The 23883-nt window shown below is 34.3% G+C and overlaps 1 protein-coding gene across 2 annotated transcripts in view; it reads left to right on the top strand.

The window, feature by feature from the left end:
* Positions 1 to 23883, top strand: part of SMAD4 (SMAD family member 4) — a 57066-nt gene that overhangs the window by 11997 nt on the left and 21186 nt on the right. For both annotated transcript variants that reach the window (XM_027868908.1, XM_027868909.1), the window contains exons 2-8: positions 5169 to 5553; positions 6206 to 6380; positions 6738 to 6767; positions 10335 to 10547; positions 14155 to 14274; positions 14368 to 14484; positions 15297 to 15347. In XM_027868908.1, the coding sequence (XP_027724709.1) occupies positions 5305 to 5553; positions 6206 to 6380; positions 6738 to 6767; positions 10335 to 10547; positions 14155 to 14274; positions 14368 to 14484; positions 15297 to 15347 (955 nt within the window). In that variant the 5' untranslated portion in view covers positions 5169 to 5304. The remainder of the gene's footprint in view (positions 1 to 5168; positions 5554 to 6205; positions 6381 to 6737; positions 6768 to 10334; positions 10548 to 14154; positions 14275 to 14367; positions 14485 to 15296; positions 15348 to 23883) is intronic.

Raw genomic sequence — 23883 nt, forward strand, 5'->3', positions numbered from 1 at the left:
GGAGATATAAGAAAATTAGAACACATTACTTATCAGACTTATGGATTGAACAATTTGTGAACAAGCAACAGATAGAGAGCATTGTGAGGTGTAAAATGTATAATTTCAATTACTTTAAAAAGTTTTTTGGACAAATGAAATCAGTGTAGCCAGGATTAGAAGAAAAACAGAAAATTGGGAGAAAAATTTTATAGTCTCTCAGATATAGGTTTCATATCTTTAGTATGTAAAAATTTTTTTCAGATGTATAAGAATATGAGTCATTCCCCAATTGATAGTCAAAAGATGTGAACAGGAAGTTTTTTGATGAAGAAATCAAAACTATAGTCATATGAAAAAAAATGCTCTAAATCACAATTGATTAGAGAAATGCAAATTAAAATAACTTTGATATGTCATTTTAGACTTAACAGTTTGGCTAAAATGATAGAGGGGAAAAGTGACATGTTGGAGGGGATGTGGAAAAATTAAGACACTACACTGTTGGTGGAACTGTGCACTAATCCAACCATTTTGGAGAGCGATCTGGAATTACGCCCAAAGAGTTATAAAACTGTGTGTACCCTTTGATCCAACAATGCCACTATTAGTCTGTTTGCCAAGGGAAACGGAGAAAGGATTTATTACTTTCTAAAATATTTATAGTAGCTTTCCTTGTGGTGGCAAAGAACTGGAAATTGAGGGGATGACCATTGATTGGGGAATAGCTAAACAAAGCGTGGTGTAGGATTGTGATGGAATACTACTGTGCTATAGGAAATGATGAGCTGGTTGATTTTAGAAAAACATGAAAAGACTTGCATGAAATACTGAAGAACGAAATAAGCAGAACCAAGAGAATGTTGTACACAATAACAACATTGTTCTAAGAACAACTTTGAATAAGTCGTTTTGAGTGTTGTAAGTATTCAGATCAACTGCAAAGGACCTATGAAGGAAGATGCTATCCATATCCAGAGAAAGAACTGACAAATAGAAATATGAATAGTATGGTTTATGCACACACATTTGTGTCTAATGATAGCATTCTCTAGGGCAGGGTGGGGAGAGGGAGAAAAAAAAGAAGTGCACAGTGGAGAACAAAAGAAAACTTAGAAGGAAGCACAGAAAAACAGGATAGCTTTGAAAATGTGTAATATTTATTACATATAGTTTTTCAAAAAAACAAACTAAAATGAAAATTCATGGTTTTATATCGAATCCTCTTTATTGTGCTGTGTACATGGAAATTTTTTGTCTTTTTGTATTTAAGTTCAAAATGAATAAAATTTTTTTTTTGTTTTTGTTTTTTGTTTTTAAGCAATTGGGGTTAAGTGACTTGCCCAGGGTCACACAGCTAGTAAGTGTCAAGTGTTTGGTCTGAGGCCGGATTTGAACTCAGGTACTCCTGATTTCAGGGCCCGTGCTCTATCCACTGTGCCACCTCGATGCCACTATGAATAAAATTTTTTAAAAAATAAAAGTTAAGCATAGTCAGATAACATATTTGATGCAACTTTACATATCCAAAATCTTCCCACTACTCCCATGAAAAAGTGTGATACATATATTCTCATCTCTATGGCAACAACTTTGTTGGTGTTTATTCCTCAAGTCTCTCCACATTCCAGTCCATTTGCCTCTCAGCTGTCAAAGTGATCTTCCTATAGCACTGGTCTGGACCATATCATGTCCCTTTTCAGTAAATTCCAGTGGTTCCCATTCTCACTTCCAGAATTAAATATAAAATCCTCTGGCACTCAAAGCTCTTTATATAACCTATTCCCCTCCAGTCTTCTTATTCAATACTGCCACATGTGTACCTCCTCCCCCAATGTATTCTTTGATCCAGTGACACCTTGAACACAGCTGAGCATTTTCACCGGCTATCCTCCATGCGTAGAATTCTCCTTCCTCATCTGTGTTTCATGGCTTCCTTCAAGTCCCAGCTAAAATCTCACCTTTTGTAAGAAGTCTTCCTTCCTCCTTAATGCTAATGCCTCCTCCCCTCTGTTGATTTATTTCCAGTTTATCCCATCTCTCTCTTATTTGTATGTAATTTGTTTGCATGTTATCTCCCCTCGTGGACTGTTTGTCACCCTTTTTTATTGGAATGGTGGAGAACTTTGAACGGGGAATGTTGCATATGTCCACAGGTACACAATATTGGTTACATTTAACTCTCTTTAAGGGATGGGAAATACAAAACAAAAATAAACAAAACAAAAAGCTCCTTGTGCTGAGATTGGTCTTTTTTCCTCTCTTTGGATCTCCAGTATTTACATGGTGCCTGGCACACACACAGTAGGAACTTAATAAATGCTCTTTGGTTGATTCTTTTTCAGGGCCAGTGTTTGTATTTATTTTTATTTATACAGCTTTTGGGCAAACTCTTTTTCAAACTTATATAAAACTTAGTTGGACTACATGACTACTAAGTACTATGAGTATTTTGTCTCATGGAATGGTAAAAAAGTATGATTTTGTGTAGAGTAAGCTAGGTGGTGCAGTTGATAGAGTGTTGTACCTAGAGCCAGGAAGACCTAAGATCAGATCCAGCCTCAGTTACTTAGTAGCTGTGTGGCCCTGGGCAAATCTGCCTCAGTTTTTTCATCTGTAATGCCTCCCAGGATTGTAAGGATAAAACAAGATGGTATTTGCAAAGTGTTTTGCAAACCTTAAAGCACTATATAAGTGCTAGATATTATTATTAAAAACAATTGAGAAAATGAACAAGCATAGAACTGGGATAGCTAAGCTTGGTCATCCTGAGTGCCATAATAGCTGAAATGAATATGGTAACATCTGTAATACAACCGAACTGCCAGCATTTTTCAGTGACCTTTTCTATCAGTAACAATAGTAAAACCACCATATTTGGACACATGTTTCAGGTATAGTGGTGGTTATGTGACTGAAGTGGAAATAACTCATGAGAAGGTGAAGCTGGCAAGTGGATACTGTGGAGGTGCCACAATTTAAAACGCATATGATGAGGAAGATCTGAAAGGTGAAGGAAGGGGGAAGATCATGACAGTTTGTTCACCAGACATTTTTAAAATGCTATCAAGAAGCAGCCCATATTTTTGCATCATACCTGTATGCCTGCTGTCTCATTTCTCTAAAATATTAAGTGGGCCCTCCATCCATTGAAGCCATTGTCACTAAAGACAAGCGACAGAGTCTGGGAAGGTTTTGCAGTTGATATTTCTCAGCAGATCATAATGTTTATGGTGACATAACTGATAAATAGTTTCCATTGTGTTTCTTTATTGATCTTGAGAAAGCATTTGGCTTAGAGTAAAATGATGCTTTAAAGACTTTGCTCCAACAAGGTGTCTCTTGAGCCAAAGTTGTACAAGTCTCCATAATGGATATTTCTACAGATAGTACTTTGTTCCACTAAGTATTGACATTTAGACAAAATGTTAAACAATGTGGAAATGTGTTCACCACATCTATTTGGTTAATGTCTTGGTAAGGTGTCTTATACAAATTCCAAACAAAGGATGGTGATACTCTTCAATTGTTATTCTTTACAGATGAGGTCTTAATAATTTCCTGGAGCCTTGGAACATGGCTCTTCAGAAAGTTGTAATAATATAGAAGATTTGTGCTAGATATATGTCCCATTACATTAATCCATATATCTTATGTCTGTCTATTTGAGAGAAGTACTAGATATGAGTAATGATCTAGGTCCAGAATTATTTAAGAGGAGGTAAATGGCATCCTAAAGTCAATGTATGCCGATAAAAAGAACAGTCATATAGTAAGAATGAAAGAAAACAAATGGACAATCCAAGTAATAACATTGTTACTTTTTAGATACCAAAAGAATAAGAGGAAAGCCTATAATTATTATCAGTGGTAACTAACAGAGCTTGAGGGACTGTGTTCTGTATTACTATAAGCACAGAGCACAAAGGTCAAAATGTGTGTGCGTGTGTGTGTGTGTGTGCGTGTGCGTGTGTGCGCGTGCCCTTGTTCTTTGTAAATGAACTTTTGAAGAATTTGGGATTTTTTTCCCTTTGAAATGGTTATTATATTGATAGCTAGTAAACAGTACTTTGCACCATGGGTATGGTGATAGTTAATTTTATTTCCTGGTGAAATTTCCCTTTTGATTTAAGACAAGCAGAAATAAATGATAAACTTGTGCCGAGTGGTTGATTATCTTTTTTTTTTCTTTTTTAAAAATAAGTTTACATCATCATAGTTTTCCCAAGTATTCATCCCCCTTTCCCTCCCAGGGAGCTATCCCCTGTAATAAATTGTATTTTTTAGCGAGAAAGAAGCACTAATCAATACATTGAAAAATTTTGAAAACGTGTGATGTTTAACACCTGTGGATAGAAGGTATGGGTGGGTGTGTCCTCTACTATCGCAATTTGAATCCTACTGGATCTTTATAATTTTGTTACATTTATTTTTAACTTTCGGGTGGGTAGTTCTTTTCATTTACATTATTGTAGTTACTATAGATATTGTTTTCTTGGCTCTGCTTACATGATCAGTTCATATAGGCCTTTCCATGCTTCTTTGTATCCATCACACACATAATTTCTTATAGCATGATAATACTCCCATTACATTCAGGTACCTCAATTTGTTTTGCCATTGCCCAATTGATGGGCATCTACTTAGTTTCCAGTTCTTAGATATTATAACAAATGCTGCTATAAATATTTTGGAGCATATGGGATTTTTCTTTTCACCAATAGCTTCCTTGGGGTATAAATCGTCTTTAAAGGGTATTGAATGGTTGATTATTTGGAATATGTTTAAATCCTGCACTTCCAGTTATTATTAACCTTATTTTAATGACTTTAAAATGATTGAATTTAATCTTTGTTCTTGAGTCATATTTTATTTAATTTTTTTATTATGAACTTAAAGTTTACCCAACCCCTGCAAAAGACTAACTGAATAAGTTATACAGTTAATTTGTAGTAACTCCTTGACATTGTTGGCTTTCTGATATTTAAACATATTATTTTAAAAACAGCAGGACATTAGAATTATAGTCTAATGGTCTTTCATCTAAATGAAACCCCCAAATTTTATAAGATCTGAATTGGGAGTTGAACTTGAACTTTATTTATGCTTCACCCTTACAGTATACTTGGTTAAAAACAAACAAAATCAGCTTTACTAATCTCTCTTATTCTCTCTCATGTTTTTCCTAGGTTATCCTGCATATCACATGTCTGTAACTGTTCTGCCTGTGGGTAGCATTAGGATTTGTTCCTTGCTGCCTGAACACTATCAAAATTGCTTTAGGAATTTTGGACTTATTTGATTCAAAAGAAAAAACGGTAACAAATGGACAATATGTCTATTACTAACACACCCACAAGTAATGATGCCTGTCTGAGCATTGTTCATAGTTTGATGTGCCATAGACAAGGTGGAGAAAGTGAAACATTTGCAAAAAGAGCAATTGAAAGTTTGGTAAAGAAGCTGAAGGAAAAGAAGGATGAATTGGATTCTTTAATAACAGCTATAACTACAAATGGCGCCCATCCTAGCAAATGTGTCACGATACAGAGGACATTGGATGGCAGGCTTCAGGTTAGTCTAGCTGCAACCTAACCTACAACCTTACTCTTGTCTTTTAGGATGATTGATTTTCTATTCCTGTTGATGCTTTGTTTTCTTAGTATAAGTTCTTTCTAAGATGTATTTGTTACTGTAGAATAAATTGTTTGATTCTCCTGTTTCAAATACTGTTCCACTGAAAGACTAAGAAGATACTTTAATACTATGAATTAAACCTAATTTAAAATGTTTTTTTAGTAAAAGCAACTTGTTTTTCTTTACTGTGTATCTTAATATCTTAGAATGTTAGTTTAATAAAAAGACATGCATCTAGCATTTGCATTATATTGAAAACTAGAAAACTTTTCCCTCCTCTAACTTATAGACTAAAGATTTTAATATTGAGTTTATATCATGGACTTAGATGTTTTTATAAATAGTTTATTTCATTAGATAATAAAATTAGATATTTTTATGTCATGGTCTCTGGTTGCCATTCAGTGAATTGTTTACCATTCATATTTTATAGGTAGACAATCATAGCCAGTCTTTGAAGCCTAAAATTTCTCTGGGAGCATTATGGAATCTATTATCTTCTTGAATTTGTATTTCAGTACTTTAGACAGTTTCAGAATTTACATTTATGTTGCACATTTTTAAATTATCTTATTTTAAAACTTTCTAGGTGGCTGGTCGGAAAGGTTTCCCTCATGTTATATATGCTCGTCTCTGGAGGTGGCCTGATCTTCACAAAAATGAACTTAAACATGTGAAGTACTGTCAGTATGCTTTTGACCTAAAATGTGATAGTGTCTGTGTGAATCCATATCATTATGAAAGAGTTGTATCACCTGGCATTGGTAGGTAGACTAATCCTTTACTAATGGAACTATTTATCAAAAGATTTAAGAGCATAGTTCTTTTTAATTAAGTTAATGATTATAAAGTTAAAGCTATCTTAGTTGTGAATCAAAAAAAAGTTCTTATGTAATGTTTAGTTAATTCAAATGAATCCATGTTGTTATTCAAAATTTTTAAAACTTTTTTTCAAAATAAGATTGTCTTATTGTATTTGTAGTTGAATATGTGTTTGGTATTCAGTTTTGGTATTGTAATACATGATTATGGGTTTTTAAATTTACTGTCTGATTCTGTGGTGATAACATCTTTTTTTCCCTTTTTTCCCTTCTACTGTCATCTCCCCTTCTCAAATTAAGATCTCTCAGGATTGACACTGCAAAGTTCTGGTAGGTAATCTGTTTTTAATAATTATCTCTACTTTCTGTATTTTCCTCTAGCTTGGCATTAGATTGTTTGGTTAATAATATTAACAGGAACCTACTCTTTAAATTTATTTTGGATGCATCAGTTGAGAAAAAAAAAGGGTTGAACCATTTAAAATTATCTGTTTGTCATCTGAGTTTGAATTATCCTTAATCACTTACCAGTGTTGAGAACCTATACAAAAATACTCTAAGGCAGTATGACAGAAGTTGCACGTAGATATTATTAGACAAACGGAAAGTGGATTTTAGGATTGAAGTTTAATGAATTAAAAGGAATGTCACAATACTACTCTTCGAAGAACTCTGAAGTAGTAGTTTTAAGGGGGGAATAACTGGTTTTCCAATAAAAAACAACTAGAGTATTGCATTCTTAGAAATCACTTAGAAATAGCTATAATATTGATGTCTTAGCTTCTGTTTTCCAAAATAACAGGTAATATTTTCATTACCATATTTGATTTAAAATTTTAATTAAAATCAAACATTTTATCAGTACTTACCCTGCTTTAGAAAAAGCTATTGTTAATCAAGAAGGTTAATCACAAAATTACTTGGGTTGTCTATAATTATTGTCTTAGGGGCTGTGATTTTTTTTTAGTTTGTTTAAAAAAAAAAAAACAAGTTAAAAATAGCTATTTTAGGCAGAGGTGTGCTAGAGCCATGTGGAACAGGTTCCAGAGAGAAGATTGTCAAATTTTCAGTATGAGCATTTATATCTGTGAAATCCACAAACTACAAACCAGGGCTTGATTTATTGTTTTGTTGAGTGTCTAGACTTAGGAAAATGGTAATAAGGCTGATTAAACTTAAAAATGCATCCTGGGCACATTTTTCTTTTTTAGAGACCTTTACCAGCATACCCTATCTGAAGGTAGGAAAATTGAAACATGGATGAGCTATAGGGCTATAGTCCTAGGGCTATAGAATGAATCACTGAGTCATTGTTATGATTGGCAAGTGAGTTTTGCTTTAAGAACTGAAGTTTGGTTGCTTTTGAGCTTGTTGCTAATGATGAGTCAGTTAAATTTGCACAAATAAACTTCTCTATCCATGAGGATTATACTTCTCCCCCCAGAAGCACTTATATCACTTAGTGCAATTCCCAGCATATTGTAAGTAATTGCTTTTTGATTCGTTCATTTTACAAATGTGTTTTGTTATTGTAGGAAAGATTGGGCAAGTATGGGTAATTCAGAACCTTATGGTGTCCTGATGGTGGCTCAGTGTTATCTCTCGTGAAAAGGGAGGAATCTGGAGTTGGAATCAGAAGTGATTTAAAGACCTTCCTGCCATTTACTAGCTGTGTTTTGCTTTTCGGAGTCTCCACTTCCTCATTATCAAATGATGAAATAACATATACTACCTTACCTCATAGAATTGTTGTGAGAGGGGAAAAGTACTTTAAAATCCTTAATGTGCTGTGTAAGTGAATGATTGTCTTTTGGTGGGGAGACCTGTACCTTTGATTTTTCTGGTGCAGAGAACTCCGGATGTGGAAACTTCCTTTCCCTTTGTTGGTGGGCAAGTCATCTGTAATTTATGAGTTGCCTGGGGACATTGAATTTAAGTAACTTGACCATCTTCACATAGCTAGTATGTGTCGAAGGCAAAACTTGAAGCCAGGTCTTGCTAATACCAAAGTTTACTTACACTGGTCTGCCTCTCTAAGCATTTTATCTTTGTATTTTCTTAAAAAAAAAACTCCTTCTGCCTTCCTTACTCAACGGGAGCCAACCATCTACCATGTCACCCATTGTAGATGCAATGTAGGACTTTAATACCTTTGAGGTTATATGCCTTAGACTTTTCAGATCTACCCCCTACCCACCACCATGGTGTGTATGATGATAGTGAGTGGAAGGACATAGACATCACTCATCAATTTGTTTGTTTTTTTTTTTTCGTTTGTGGAACAAGAAGCTTTTGGGTATCTCTTGAGTTATTCATGGTATATTGTACTTTGCCTCCCTCTAGTGTTGGTCCTCTAAATGTTGCCTTCTGTGTCTACTTTCCTCACAGAACACATAAATCTTTCAGACCTGAACAAAGACATTTAAAGACCATTCCATTTAGCTTCTCCAATGAGATTCATTGGATGACTTGCTTCAGCAGTACTATCTAGCTGAATCACTAGTGCCTGTGTGTAGTTTTAATATACCTAAGTGACATTTATAATTATCAAAGGGGAAATCTGGTGAAGACATGACAGATTTGAGATGCTCTCCTACTTTAGTTTTGTTAAACCAAGAAAAGTTCATTCAGTGCTCCTCTTAAAATTGTGACAGTGCAACTGTGGGTATACTTTGTCTTCTATAGTAGTAATTCATCCAGACCTGCCACCCCTCACAGTATCCTTTGATCTCCTGTGTGATCTTTTCCCTGATACAGATTCCCATTCCTTTCTTTCTTAGGTTTTAGTGTGGAGAAAATTCTTGATTTGGAAAAGTGAGACAAATTTACATCTTAAAAGAAAAATTTTAAAAATCTGAATTTGTGTGGGAAAATCTGAATTTGAATCTAAAGATTCAAAAACCACATAGCCCATTTAGCTCCATTTTTTAAAAAAGAACATCCAGGGAGCTGTTTTTCATTGAATTGTTCATAATATCATAAGTTTATCGTGTTTTTATCTAGCTTCTGGGAAGAAGTATTGGTTTGACCTCTCTATTACATAGGGCTATATGATTCCCAGAGGGTGTGCTGGTAAATATTTAATAACTGGTTCTTCAAAGTAAGTACCACATTTAAGTTTAGTCTGCATTATTAACAAATTCTTTATCACTTCTTAAGTCTGAACAATTAACAGCACAATAAATCAAGCCCTGATTTGTAGCATTTCCTAGATGTAAACGCTCACATTGAAAATTTAACGTTTGGCTCAATGGCTCTGGCTGTAGCACACCCCAGCAGTAGTGATATCTGAAGCTCTTTAGGTTTAGAGAAAAAAATGGTACTCATCTATAACTTTATTTGACGTTACAGATATCAGGAGTTAACATTACCTGTCTTCTCCACTAAATAATAAAGCAAAGTGTTATAATTATACATTTCTCTTCCTAGATGTGACTTGAAACATTTGGCTTTGCAGTTAGAAGAAGAAAACATGTTTTCCCAAACTTTGCCTCGTGTCATTATAACAATTAAACATATTATTCTTATGATGGTAGTTGCAAGTCAATTAATTAGTTAAATTCTAGTTTTCTTTTGTTGCTCAGGTATCTGAAAGTTGCTTTAATGGTATTTATCTTTGTAGTGCTAGATCACAGCTTACAGTAACATACTTTGAGACAATAAGAAGCTTCAGGGTATCCCACAGATCAGGTAGTCTATACATTGGTGTTAACTGATGCCTTCCCATATTCAAAGAAATAAGTAATAATTAAATAAGTAATCTCCCCTGAGGTTAAGATGGTTCTTAATTGGGATTAGGGTTTTCACCACAGGAATTTAATAGTTTTTTTTTTTTTTAATGCTTACTACACTATTTTATTTTGATAAGATTTTAAATTTGTTTAACTTTTAATACAGCTCCATCAAGTATGTTGGTGAAGGACGAGTATGTTCATGACTTTGAGGGACAGCCATCATTGTCCACTGAAGGACATTCAATTCAAACCATACAGCATCCACCAAGTAACCGTGCATCTTCAGAGACATACACCAACCCAGCCATGTTAGCTCCGTCTGAGTCTAACACTACCAGCACCACTAACTTTCCCAACATTCCTGTGGCTTCCACAAGTGAGTGATATACAAAATGACGAATCAGCAAATAAAAATCACCTAAATTAGACCATTTTCATGTAATCAGATTTTCCATGTGAAGTCCAAGACACTAAAATGAAAGAATTGCCATGGTATCCTTAGTAGGTACTTACCCACCTAACAAGTGTTCATTAGTCTATAGATTGATCCTGGAAAATAAATTAAAATTTGTAATATAGCCAAAGATATTTATAAATATTAGTGGGATTATATTTGAGATTTGAATATTGAATTATAGCTTTGTGTTAATGACCCTGTTAATATAATATATAATGTTGTAGGCAAGATATTTAGAAGTCTCAGAATTTTAAACATTTGTTCTTTTAAAGAACATTTTTTACTGTTCAAAGTTGTTAACTGTTTTGGTGTTATTTATGATGATAGAAATAGTAACATTGAACTAATCCAGTGATCTAATTTACTTTCTATTATTATTTTGGAAAAATCATGATTACTCAGTAATATATATTAACGGGGATCTCAGCTCTCCCTAAAAAACACAATTGAGAAAAACCTAGATGATTTTGACAGATGTGTGAAATAAAGATACCTCCTCTATAGGTTATATTCTAGTGAAATTGAATGTAAAACGAAATTCTTTATATATATAATTCTATACCTATACTAATTCTGTCTTAATGGGAAATGATAAATGATGATGGAATTTATGGGACTAACCTATTACCAAGGGCATGGCCACAGCAATTTAAGTTATATTTATATTATCACTGCTCTGCAGTGATCACTACTCTTTGTATGCCAGCAGTGGTTTGCTGCTAGGCAGGTGGAGAGCCAAGAAGAGTACATCATCTAAACATAGTATGTGTCCCTTTGTTAGAGGCCATCATCTGGTCAGGAGTGTGATTCTGTCATTGCTCATAGCAGCAATTTACCCATTCAGGATAAAAAAAAATTGATCTTTGGAATTAATAAGGTGCTAAAATGCTATCCTGAGTTTTCAGGTAACACTGAATTTCCTTCTTTAGCAAGTCTACTATTTCGTTTATATAGTGGGGTTGCTATATATTGAAGGAATAATAGCACTAATGTTTTTAAAAGCAGTATTTATTGTGTAGTTTCCCTTATTCTGCCTCCACTTGGAATCTGCTCTAATTCAGAAAATCTGCAAGTTGAATTAGTTATTGTCAGTCAACTAGCATTTATTAATCCCCTACTATGTATCAGGCACTGTGCTAAAAACTGGGGATATAAGAAAGGCAAAAAGCAGTCCTTGCTTTCCAGGAGGTCATTGAAGTTTGCCTTACACTTATAATTACTAGAACATTAAAAAACTCAGATGTGGAGCAGTTTGGTCCTAGTTGAGGACTACAAAAATTCAGTATTTGAGAAATAGTTACTTTTGCTGACTTAAACTTTTTTTAAATAGTTTTTTTCCCTGAAACCACTTGCTTCATAATTGAATTGTTGAATTATATTAAGAGAAAAATTCTAGGAATTATAGCAAATAAGGGATGAAGAAAATACTCATGTGGGTCTTAAGACAAAAGGTATTTTGACAGAACTTATAAGTAAATAAATCAGGAAATAGGGAAAAAATTATCTCTTTCATATGCCTAAAAATAATGTAAAATTAAAGTTCCAGACAACAAGCAGTAGAGAAAGTTTTACTAATTATTTGAACATAAACTTTTTAAGCATTTCAGTTTCTTCTAAATATCAAGTGAACTTCAGTTAATGTTATTATTGTTACATACTCTTCTTTCTAATGGGAATAGGTGAAGAATTGAGCTTTGGGAGGGAACAACGTAGCTTCTTTGCCTAGCTGGATATAAAAACTTCACATTGAGTTTTATTTTTTGTTCAGATTGTTAAAATGTGATATTATTTCATTTTATAGGAAGAATATTTTCCTCTTTTTACCTTTTGAATTTAATCACTTGAGATTGAGGGAATGTTGTTTGTGGCATGGGGAGGGAGAATATTCTGTGATTTGACACTTGAACAATAGAGCCTTTCATTTTCTCCATCTGCACAGAACATCGATTTAGTTGAGTAGAAAACACTAGAGGGTAAGGAAATTATAAAAATTAAAGTGCTTCTCAAATATGAATAGTAGGTTTTTTTCTTGATTCAAATTTTGAGCCGTTTTATATCTTTTTTTGCTAGTCCCCCCCCCCCCAAAGTTACTAGTACTATGTGTATACTATGTGTGGTTCAAAGACAGTCCTTTTTTAAACCTTTTAATAAACTAGATAGTAAATTTCAATGTAAAAAGCAGACTCTTAGGTTAACATTGTATTTTACTGAGGAGGACATTCTTGTTGGGGAGGGCATTCCCCTTCTTCCTTTTAGAGAAACCACTTAACCACTGGTACATTCTTTTGGTGGCAAGGAAAGGTAAAATCTTGGTAGGCGTTGTTCTTCAGCATTATAACTTCCATTGTCTAGATTAAAATATTTAGGGTGAGGTTCTTTAGGGTAGAAAAATACCTGTACTGGAAATGACTTATTTTCAGAAATGGACACAGAAAAGTACAATTATCTTTTTATTATTGGACTGTTTTAAGCCCAGAAACACAGTAAAATTCCTGGAAATGAATGAAATTAAAAAGGTGTTTCTTTTTTTCACTTTTAAATGCTCATATCAGTCATTAAAATAGTCTGGTGTAGTCAGACTTAGTTGTGTAGTTAAACAGCAACTGCTGTTAGCAATCCCTTGGTAGGAGAGTAAGCTGTGATTCATAATCTTGATCTTTTTTTCTCTGTATGTTTCCTTATCTCCCATTAGAAATAGTTCTTCTCCTTATCTCTCTCCAAAACCTTGCTCCAGCTTCTTAGCAGCTCTAAGTCCACCAACTCCAACAGCTTAGCTTTTTCCCTCTAGCTCAATTTCTCTTCCCACTTGCCCCTAGTTTCTATTCTGCAACTTTAGTGCTAGCCTCAAACTATGCCATTACCATTAATCTGGTACCAGCAGAATATTTAATCCTCCTAATATTCTTTCATAGTTTACCCAACCAGAAACAGAAAGCAAAATCAGAATTTTAGAAGAGTTAATTTGTCAGTTTTCAAAGTGGAAAATTGGCAACTCAGTACATAGTTTTCTTGGTCCTGGGACTTTGGAGTTCTATTCAGAAGAGTCCTGAGGAAACTGGAACAGAAGGCCAGGTGTGGATCAAGGAGCAAGCTGGAGAGCTTCTAGAGGGGTTATCAAAATGGATCAGGTACGGTGGATAACAGAGGGACTGGGAGGATTTTTATGGCATTTGGACTATAGTAATAGCTTTTTTATTTTTAAGCATTCTAAATAAATAGGCCACCATAAGTTATTCCAGATGTTATGTAATATAAAACTATCTTTTTTATCCTACTTCAGACACAAGAAATTGTTTTACTTATGGATTATTTCAGATTTTTGTTCTTTTATTAAATAGCCAAAACAAGAGTTGATTTCTAGGGGTTTTCTCTGCCTATTTTTTATAGTGGTGATTAGTAGAACTTTTTTGTATCCTGAAAGAGCAGATGAATTATAGTGTTAAAAGTAGGTCTTTTATCCAATATAGAAAATCAGTGATACAAATCATTTTTTATTTTGTAAACATAAAAATTGTTGTTTCTCCAGGTCAACCTACCAGTATATTGACAGGCAGCCATAGTGAAGGACTTTTGCAGATAGCTTCAGGACCTCAGCCGGGACAGCAGCAGAATGGATTTACTGCTCAACCAGCTACTTACCATCATAGTATGTACATGGTTGTTACTGTTCTTTAAAACTCTCAGATTCTTGAGAAAATAGGTAGTATCTAAACTAATCCCTTTGGATCTTAATTTTTAGACAGTACTACCACCTGGACTGGAAGTAGAACTACAGCATATACGCCTAATATACCTCACCACCAAAATGGTCATCTTCAGCATCATCCACCTATGCCACCCCATCCTGGACATTACTGTAAGCTGCTTTGGGGATTTTGTTTGTTTTGATACAGGATGTCTTCTTAACCTTTTCTTCTCAATCATGGGATTTTTAAAAAAATGACTAAAACACCTATAATTTTGTTTTGCTAAACAACTACCTTTTGACATTTCTTTGTAAGCATTGCTTATTTTTAATAGTTCTGAATTTGTGTCCTGTATCAACACTTATATGTTATTTACACTGTTAATTTCCATTCATTTTATTGTTTTGTTAATGGTCTTTGTCTTTTTCAAATTATTTATATATATGTGTACACATATATGTTATGTATTACCAACTAGATGGTAAGATCCTGGAGTGCAAAGGGCTGAGCCTCTGTGCTAGTCATCTGCATAGAATGAGCACTTCTGATAAGGACTGCCAAGATATATTCTTGGTGCCTAGCATAGATTTGATTGAGAAGCACATTTCTAGCAAAGCCCTCAACCAAATATCAGTGAGAACTGGAGGGGTGATTAGGATTACTCTAACAAGAATGTGAATGTATAAAAGCTTTGGCAGTTGATCTTTTATCAGTCAGTAAACTTATATTTAGAACTGACTTATATTATTTAGATCATTCTTTGTGATAGTCGTTAGAAAAAATATAAAGGAATGAAACTCAAATCTCTTAAAATATTTACTCAATAATAAAACAAATTCAGTTCTTGGAAATACGTCATTAGCTCAGATGATGCACTAAATATCTTTAGAAGGTCAATGAGTTGTACACAAGAAAAGGATTATTCAAAGTTTTAGACTATACAGGAATTAATGGTGTTGAAATTTTGTTATTGTTTCTCTAGGGCCAGTTCACAATGAGATTGCATTCCAGCCTCCCATTTCTAATCATCCTGGTAAGTATGTTTCTAAATATATTTAGTTATTTTTATGACTTTAAAAAGGCCTCAAATATATTACACGACTAATAGGCTCACAGGTAAATAAGAAATTTTCCCATCTACTTTCTGTTAATGGATATATTTTTTTTACTTTATGGTAAAGGAATAGTTTCTTAGCTGACATAAATTGTTACCATATGCAAGGTCACCTTGGTACATTTCAGACTGCCTTTTTTTTTTTTTTTTTAAATTTGGTGAGGCAATTGGGTGTAAGTGACTTGCCCAGGGTCACACTGCTAGTAAGTGTCAAGTGTCTGGTCTGATGCTGGATTTGAACTCATATTTTCCTGACTTCAAGGTCAGTGCTATATCCACTGCGCCACCTAGCTGCCCCTAGAATGCCTTTTTTTAATTCAAAAGAATAGAGAGGAGTGGTTTCTGCAAAATAACTGTAATGAGTAAATGTGTGTGACAGATTAAACATGGATAAAGTTCACAGTAGTGGAAGAGCATCTTTCAGAGTAGAATGGAGAGACTGACTGTAGTTAAAGAACAATGAAAAATTTTGAAGTGGTTACTGAAAAGCAAAAGAATCTGACATTTTACTTTCTTAGGCTATGTGAGGTAGTGGTTCTGCTTGAACATTCAAGAAACTTATCTAACTGGAATTTTTCTTGTTTTAAGTTTTATTGATCAGGTTTTATTTAAAGTTTTCTTGCACCACTGTCATTTCTCAGTATTGTCTTCCCATCCCAGAGACCCTCCCTCATAACAAAGGGAGTTAAGCAAAACCAACTCATTCAGCAACAGAATCTGATAGCATATGCAAAGTTGGGCATTTCTAGTTCCCCACTTTTACTGAGGATATATTGTATCATCTGTCATCTGGATCAGTATTGCTAACTGGAACTTGTTACTAAATAAAATAAAAATGTTTCCTTTTGAAGAGGTGTAGATGGAAGTAAATGTTTTGAGTGGTGCAAATCCTGAACAGGAATTTGTTGTGCAACTTTCCTAACTCAGCCTCTGTGTCAAGATCTCCACTTTAGCTAGACCCATAGCAGCCAACTTCTGGATATCTTAAGTTCATCTGAGTGTTCTAAGCTAAGATAAAGCATCTGATTTTTATGAAGGTCTGCTTTTTCTCTCAAGCGGCTGAATTGGTGGTGGTCACACAGGATCAATTTGACTTCCTATAAAGTTACTGTCCTTTCCATAAATGGATTTTGAATAGGTTCCCAGATTTTTTATTTGTTTGTTTTGTTTTGGACTGAACTTGTCATTTCATTTGCATAGGGAACTCCTATTTAGGAAACTCTTTACAAATATAGACAGACATCTGCTTTGTAATATTGGGACTTAGAGAGTGGCTGGGAGGTACAGAGAGGTCAGGTAATTTGCCACCACATAATTTTTTATTCTAGCTTTCTTTTATTGTCAACCTCAACTCCTTGAAACTAGTACTGGGAATACTGTGGAATTAGGAGATGTGTTATCTCCTCTAGGATCTGCTACTAATTTGCTTTGTGATCAGTTTATCCAGGACTTCACTTTTGCTATCAGTAATATTAAAGAAGTTGAACTAGATGATCTTTTAAGATCCCTTTGAACTCCAAAGGGGTCTATTCAAATAAAATCTATTCTTTTGGGTTAGGATTACTGGCAGAAGAGTCGTACCAGACTTCTGTATATATGTGTATGTATATATGAATATATGTAGATATACGTAGATACGTAGATATCTATCTTTCCGTCTGTCTATCTACACTTTGCAGCCATTGTAGTCTACCAAATGATTTCCTCATCTCCTGTTTCCTTCTGTACTACATATAAACATTCCCAGATCTCACTTATCTTTAAGAAAGCTTTGCTTAACGCTTCCACCCCTCAAGCTGTCATCTTACATCACTACTCCCTTTCAAACCAGATTTCTTTAAAAACAAAACAAAGTGCCACCTTTATTAGTTAGCTTCACTTCTTTATTTCTCTCTCATTTTTCAACTGCTTATACTGTGGTTGGGGCCACTCGGAAGTGTTGCAGGCTGCATTTTATTTCATTTTTTTAAATTAAATTAAAAATTTTTTGAGTTACTTTTTAGTTTCTGAACTTATTCCCTCCCTCTCTCCCTACCTGTGGCTTCACTAGAGAAGGCCATCATTTCTCTCTCTCTTTCTCTCTCGTATATATGTATGTAAAACTGAACTATACATACTTCTATTTATCAGTTCTTTCATAGCATCTTCCTTCATAGGTTCTCTGTAGTTGATTTCAGTATTTATAATACTAAGAATAACTTAGTTCACAGTTACTCTTTGAGCAATATTGCTGTTACTTTATACGGCATTTTCTTGGTTCTGTTCATTTCATTTTTCATTATTTCAAGCAAATCTTTCCATGTTTTTCTAAAATCAACCTGTTCATCATTTCTTATAGCACAGTAGTGTTCCATCCAATCATATACCACAACTTGTTTAGCCATTCCCCAATTGATGGGAATCCCCTTAATTTCTGGTTCTTGCCACCACATTCAGGCTGTATTTTAGACTATGTGTTTGACATCTCTGATTTAGAACTTTTTCTTCATATGGCTATTGATAGTGTGAATTTCTTCCTCTGAAAAATCACGTATTCGTCTCCTTTGACCCTTTATCGGTTGGGTAATGGCTCTTTTTCTGCTAAATCTAAGTTCTCTATGTATTTTAGAAATGACACCTTTCAGGGAAAGTTATTGCCAATCTCCCTTCCCCTCCACCCCCCAATTTCCTGCTTCTGTTCTAGTTTTAGCTGTAGTGGTTTTGTTTGTGCAAGAACTTTTTAAGTTTATGTAATTAAAATTCTCCTTTTTATCTCCTGTGAACCTCTCTGTCTCTTGTTTGGGTATGAACTCTTCCCCTAACCATAGATCTGAAGGTTAATTTCTTCTATGCCCCTTTAATGAGTTTATGATGGCAGCCTTTATGTCTAAATTATGTACTCATTTGGAATTTATCTTTTTGTGTGTTATGAAATGTTGGTATATAGTTAGTTACTGTCAGACTGTTTTCTAGTTTTCCCGGCAGTTTTTGTTGAATAGTGAATTCTTGCCCAATAGCTGATATCTTTGGGTTTTTCAAACACTAAGCTACTGTGTGTGTTTGCTTCTGTATATCATGTACCTAATCTGTTCTACTGATCAAACCACTCTATTTCTTACCCAAATTATTTTGATGGTTATGGCTTTGTATTATAGTTTGTAGGTTGGTTCTGCTAGGTTCCCTTCCTTCCCTTCTTTTTTTCTTTAATCTGCTTGATATTCTTTTTATTATGTCATCTCATTAGAGAGATAATGGAGGTAGTTAGGTGGCAAAGTGGATAGAGCACTGGACTTGGAATCAAAAAGACTTGAGTATAAATATGGCCTCAGACACTTGCCAGCTGTGTGATTCTCAGCAGGTCACTTGACTTCTGTTTGTCTCAGTTTCCTCAACTGTAAAATGAGGATAATAGCAACTACCTCACAGTATTGTGAGGATCAAATAAAGATAACACTAATGCTTAGTACAGTTTCTGAATATATAAATGACTTGTCCCCTCCCTGCATTCTTGCTCAGTTGTTCCTTTAGATGAATTTTGTCATTTTTTTCCTAGTTCTGTAAAGTAATCCTTTGGTAGTTTGTTTGGTATGGGTCTGAATAAGTAAACTAAGAGATAGTAGCTATTTTTTTAATTGTCTTGGCCTGCCCAGGAGCAATTTCTATTTCTTCAATTATTTAGATCTGTTTTTATTTGTTTAAAGAGTGTTTTGTAATTGTGTTCATATTGTTCCTGTGTGTGTTTTGACATATTGACTCCCAAGTATTTTATACTGTGTGTGTAATTTAAATGTAATTTCTCTTGGATTTGTGTGGTTTGTTTTATAATCTGTAACTTAACTGAAGTTGTTAATTATTTAATTTAGTTTTGTAGTTGACTAGCTAGGCATCTCTACGTAAACCATTTTATCAGCTGCAAGAAGCAATAATTTTGTTGCCTCATTGGCTATGCTTATTCTTCCAATTTCTTTTTTTAGTATTATTGCTATAGCTAGCATTTGTAGCACAATATTTTGAATAGTAATGGTGATAGTGCATACCTTTGCTTTACTTCTAATCGTACTGGTAAGGCCTCTAGTATATCCTCATTACAGATAATTCTGGCTCTTGGTTTTAGCTGGACATTACTTGTCATTTTAAGGATTTTAAGGAAAGCTCTATTTCTATCCTTTTCTAGTGTTGTTAACAGGAATTTTATTTTGTCACAACTTTTTTTACATCTATTGATAAAATCATATAATTTATTTTTTATTTTTTGGTTAATTAGTTTTCCCAATAATTCCTAGTATAAATCTAGCTTTGTCATAATATATATAATCTTTGTGATAGACTACACTCCTTTCCTTGCTAATATTTAATTAAAAATTTTTGCATAAATACACATTAGGGAAATTGGTCTACTGTTTTTCTTTTTCTGTGTTGACTCTCCCTGAATTAGGTGTCAAGACCATATTTATGTCATAGAAAGAATTTAGTAGAACTCTTTCTTTTCCTGTTTTGTTTTTTTTCCCCCAGTTTATGGAGTGTTGGAATTAACTGGTCTTTAAATGTTTAGTAGAATTTGCTTTTAAATCCATATTGTCTTAGGCTTTTTTTCTTTGGAGTTTCATTTATGGCTTGTTTGTTTTTCTAAGAGGGCTATTTAAGTATTCTATTTCTTGTTCTGTTAATTTGGGCAATTTGTATTTTCATATTGGAATTAATTGTTAAATATTTGGTAGAATCTGCTTGTAAGATTACCTGGTTCTGGTAGTTTCTTGGTGAAGTATCTTATTTATGGCTTTTTTGCTTCTTCTTCTAAGATAGGTTTATTTAAGTACTTTTTCCTGTCCTTTTAATTCACAATTTATATTTTTGTGATTATTAATCTGTTTCATTAGATTATCAGTTTTTTGCTTTCAATTTTGTTAATGTCTCTTGATTTTCAGGATTTCTATTTTAGCGTTAATTGGGAAGTTTTAATTTATGAGTTTTCTAGTGTTTTTTAGTTGCTTTTTAGTTGCATGCCCAATTCGTTGATCTGCTTTTTTTCTTTTATTGATGAAAGTGTTTAAAGTAATGTTTTGACTGTATCCCCAAAATTTTGGTATGTTTTCTCACTGTTTTTATCATCTTTATTAAAATTATTGTTTCTTTTTATTATTTGTTTTTTGACCTACTCATTTGTCAGAGTTAAGTTATTTAGTTTCCAATTAATTTTTAATCTTTGCTTCGAAGACCCTATGTTGAATATAATTTTATTGTGTTGTGGTTGGTAAAGGTTACATTTAAAATTTCTACTTTTTGCATTTGAGGCTTTTATGTGCTATTACATGATCAGTTTTTGTGAAGATACCATGCACAACAGAGAAATAGGTATACTTCTTTCTAGTCCCGCTCATATTCTCTAGAGTTATATCATATCCAACTTTTCTAAAATTTGGTTGAAGTTCTTCAGTTTTGGTTTTGTTTTTGGTTTGTTTATTTTGGAGTTAGATTTTTCCAGATCTGTGAGGAAACTGAATGTCACTGCAGGTTTTACAGTCTCTTTCTTCTTGTAAATTATTTGACTTTTTCCTTTAAGAATTTAGATGCTATGCCATTCCATGTGTGTGTTTTATGTTGATATTATTTCATTGTTTTTGGTATTTTCCCATTAAATGTAGTTTCTCTGTATCTCTTTTAATTAATTTTGCTATTGCTTTGTCTAGGATCATGATTGCTACCCCAGCCCTTTTTACTTTAACTGAAGTATAATAGATTCTGCTCCAGTCCTTTTTCCTTTCTGTGTATCTTTCTGCTTCAAGTATGAATCCTGTAAATAGCATATTGTTGAATTCTAGTTTCTGATCCATTCTGCTATCCTCTTCCATTTTCAGAGTGAGTTCATCCCATTCACATTCACAATTGTTACTGTTAATTGTGTATTTTTGTCTGTCTTGCTCTCTAGAGAGGTGGTACTGTGGATAGAGTGCTGGGCCTAGAGTCAAAGAGACCTGAGTTCAAGTTCACTTCTGGCACTTACTAGCTGTCTGACTGGGGGCAAGTTACTTAATATTTGTCTGCCTCAGTTTCCTCAGCTGTAAAATGGGGATAATAATAGCACTTAACTCTGAGGAGGAACAAATGAGATATTTGTAAAGGGCTTAGCATGTAATAGATGCTTAATGAATGTATGTTTCCTTCTTTCCTCTTAGATTTTCCTTCTCTTTGTTTCCCACCCCCTCTTTAAATGTTTGTTTTTCACCTGACTAATCCTTCCCTTGATCTGTCTTCCCTCTTATTCCTTCCATATCCTCCCTTCCTTTAACTCCTTTTCTTCCTGTTTCCCTGATGGCTGAAATTTATTACTGAACTCTACTGAATATGTATGTATATGTATTCTTAACTCCTTTGACTGATCCATGTGAGAGATTCAAATGTTACCCACTGCTCCTCACCCTGCTTCATTGTTGTATAGACTTCTACTTGCATACTCCATTTATGTAATTTTCCTCATTCTGTCTCTTTCCCACCACTTCCCAGTATATACCTCTTCCATCTTTTTCATTCTTCTTTTAAGATGATCAAAGCATAACAAATCAATTCTAGGTCCTGTGTCTAATTAGACTCTGTCTTTGACATTCCACCCCCCACCCCTGCCATGATGATAGAGTTCTGAGGGAATATATGTTTTATTATCTTTATTCCCCTTAAACATTATGTAATTTCCCTGTTTAACTCATTAACAACAATGACAACGAAGTCTCCCTGTTTAACTCTTTAAAGATTTATTTTCAAAGAAGTTTTTCTGAAATCATGGTTGCTACATATATAAGGAAAGTATATATCATGTCTTTTCTCCACCAGAACAAATGTGAGGAAAGGAAATGAACTCAGTACTAATAATCTATAGTTTGAACCATATAATTTCAATCCTCTTCCCCCTCTTTTTATCATTGAGTCTTGACCTTACTTTTTCTTTTTGTAACACCCTCTTTATTCTCTACTGCCCACAACATGCCTATGTCTCCCCCATCCTTAAAAAACCCTCATTTGATCTTTCCATCCTTGCTGTTGTCTCATATCTCTTTTGTCCTTTGTAGCTAAATGCCTCAAAAAGACCATCTACAGTTAGTGCCTCCTTTCTCTCCTCTCACTCTCCTCTCAGCTCTTTAACAGTCTGACTTCTGACCTTGTTTCACTGAAGCTTCTCTCTCCAAAGTTGCCAATAATCTCTTAGTTGCCAAATCTAATGGCCTTTTCTCGGTCCTCCTTCTCCATGACCTCACTGTAATCTTTGACACTGCTGATCACTCTCTCCTCCTTGATACTCTCTTCTCTCTAGGTTTTTGGACCACGGTTCTTTCTTGTTTAGCCTCCTTTGTATTTGACTGCTCTTTCTGTCTCCTTTGCTGGATCCTCTTCCAGATCGAACCCTCTAACCATAGGTGTCCCTCAGTGTTCTGTCCTGTGTCCTCTTCTTTTCTCCCTCTATACTGCTTCACTTGGTGATCTCATCAGCTTCCATGGATTTAATTACTATCTTTATGCTGATGATTCTTTATCTTTCATATCCTAAACTCTCTGCTAACCTCTAATCTTGCATCACTAACTACCTTTCAAACACCTCAGAAGTGGATGTCCGGTGGACATCTTAAACTAAACATATCCAAAACAGAAATTGTTATCTTTCCCCTAAGCCCTTACCCATCCACCCACCCACCTCCTTTCCCTCTTACTGTAGAAGTCAACACTATCATTCCAGTCTCTCAGGCTCACAGTTTGGAAGTCATCCTTGACTGGTTGCTATCTCTCATGTATTCTCCCCTCCGCTGAATATCCAGTCTGTTTACAAGGTCTATCAGTTTCACCTTTGTAATATCTCTCAAATAAGCCCCCTTCTTTCCTCTGACACTGCCACCACTCTAGTGTAGGTCCTCATCACTTCATGCATGATTATTGCAATAGCCTGCTGGCAGGTCTGCCTGCCTGTTTTCCCTCTCATCTCAATCCATTACACATTCAGCCATCAAAGTGATTTTCTTAAACTGCAGTCTGACCATGTCATCACCCTACTTTATAAGCTCCAGTGGCTTCCTTTGGCCTCCAGGATCAAATGCAAAATCCTCTGTTCGGCATTCAAATCCTTCATAACCTAGCTTCTACATCCTTTCCAGTGTTTTTTCACCTTATTTCCATCTACATACTCTTTGATCTACTGACACTGCCTTCACACTGTTTCATGACTTTGAAGTTCTGGAGTTTGACTGTGATATTTCTGATTTTCTTAAACTTGGAGTTCCTTCAAGTGGATTGGCTTTGTAGTTCTGGACAGGTTTCTTTTATGGTATCCAGGTTTTTGTTTTGTCACAGTTCTCAGGGAACTCAGTGATTTTAAAATTCTTTCCTAGTCTTTTTCAGGACAATTTTTGATAACTTATTTATTCTAATTTTTTCAGTCTTTGACTTTGCTGTAATATTTTCTGTTATTGAATTTTTAGTTTTTTCTCCATTCTAT

Source organism: Vombatus ursinus, unplaced genomic scaffold (genome assembly GCF_900497805.2).
Source record: "Vombatus ursinus unplaced genomic scaffold, bare-nosed wombat genome assembly UNPS02014791.1, whole genome shotgun sequence".
Taxonomy (NCBI): Eukaryota; Metazoa; Chordata; class Mammalia; order Diprotodontia; family Vombatidae; genus Vombatus; species Vombatus ursinus.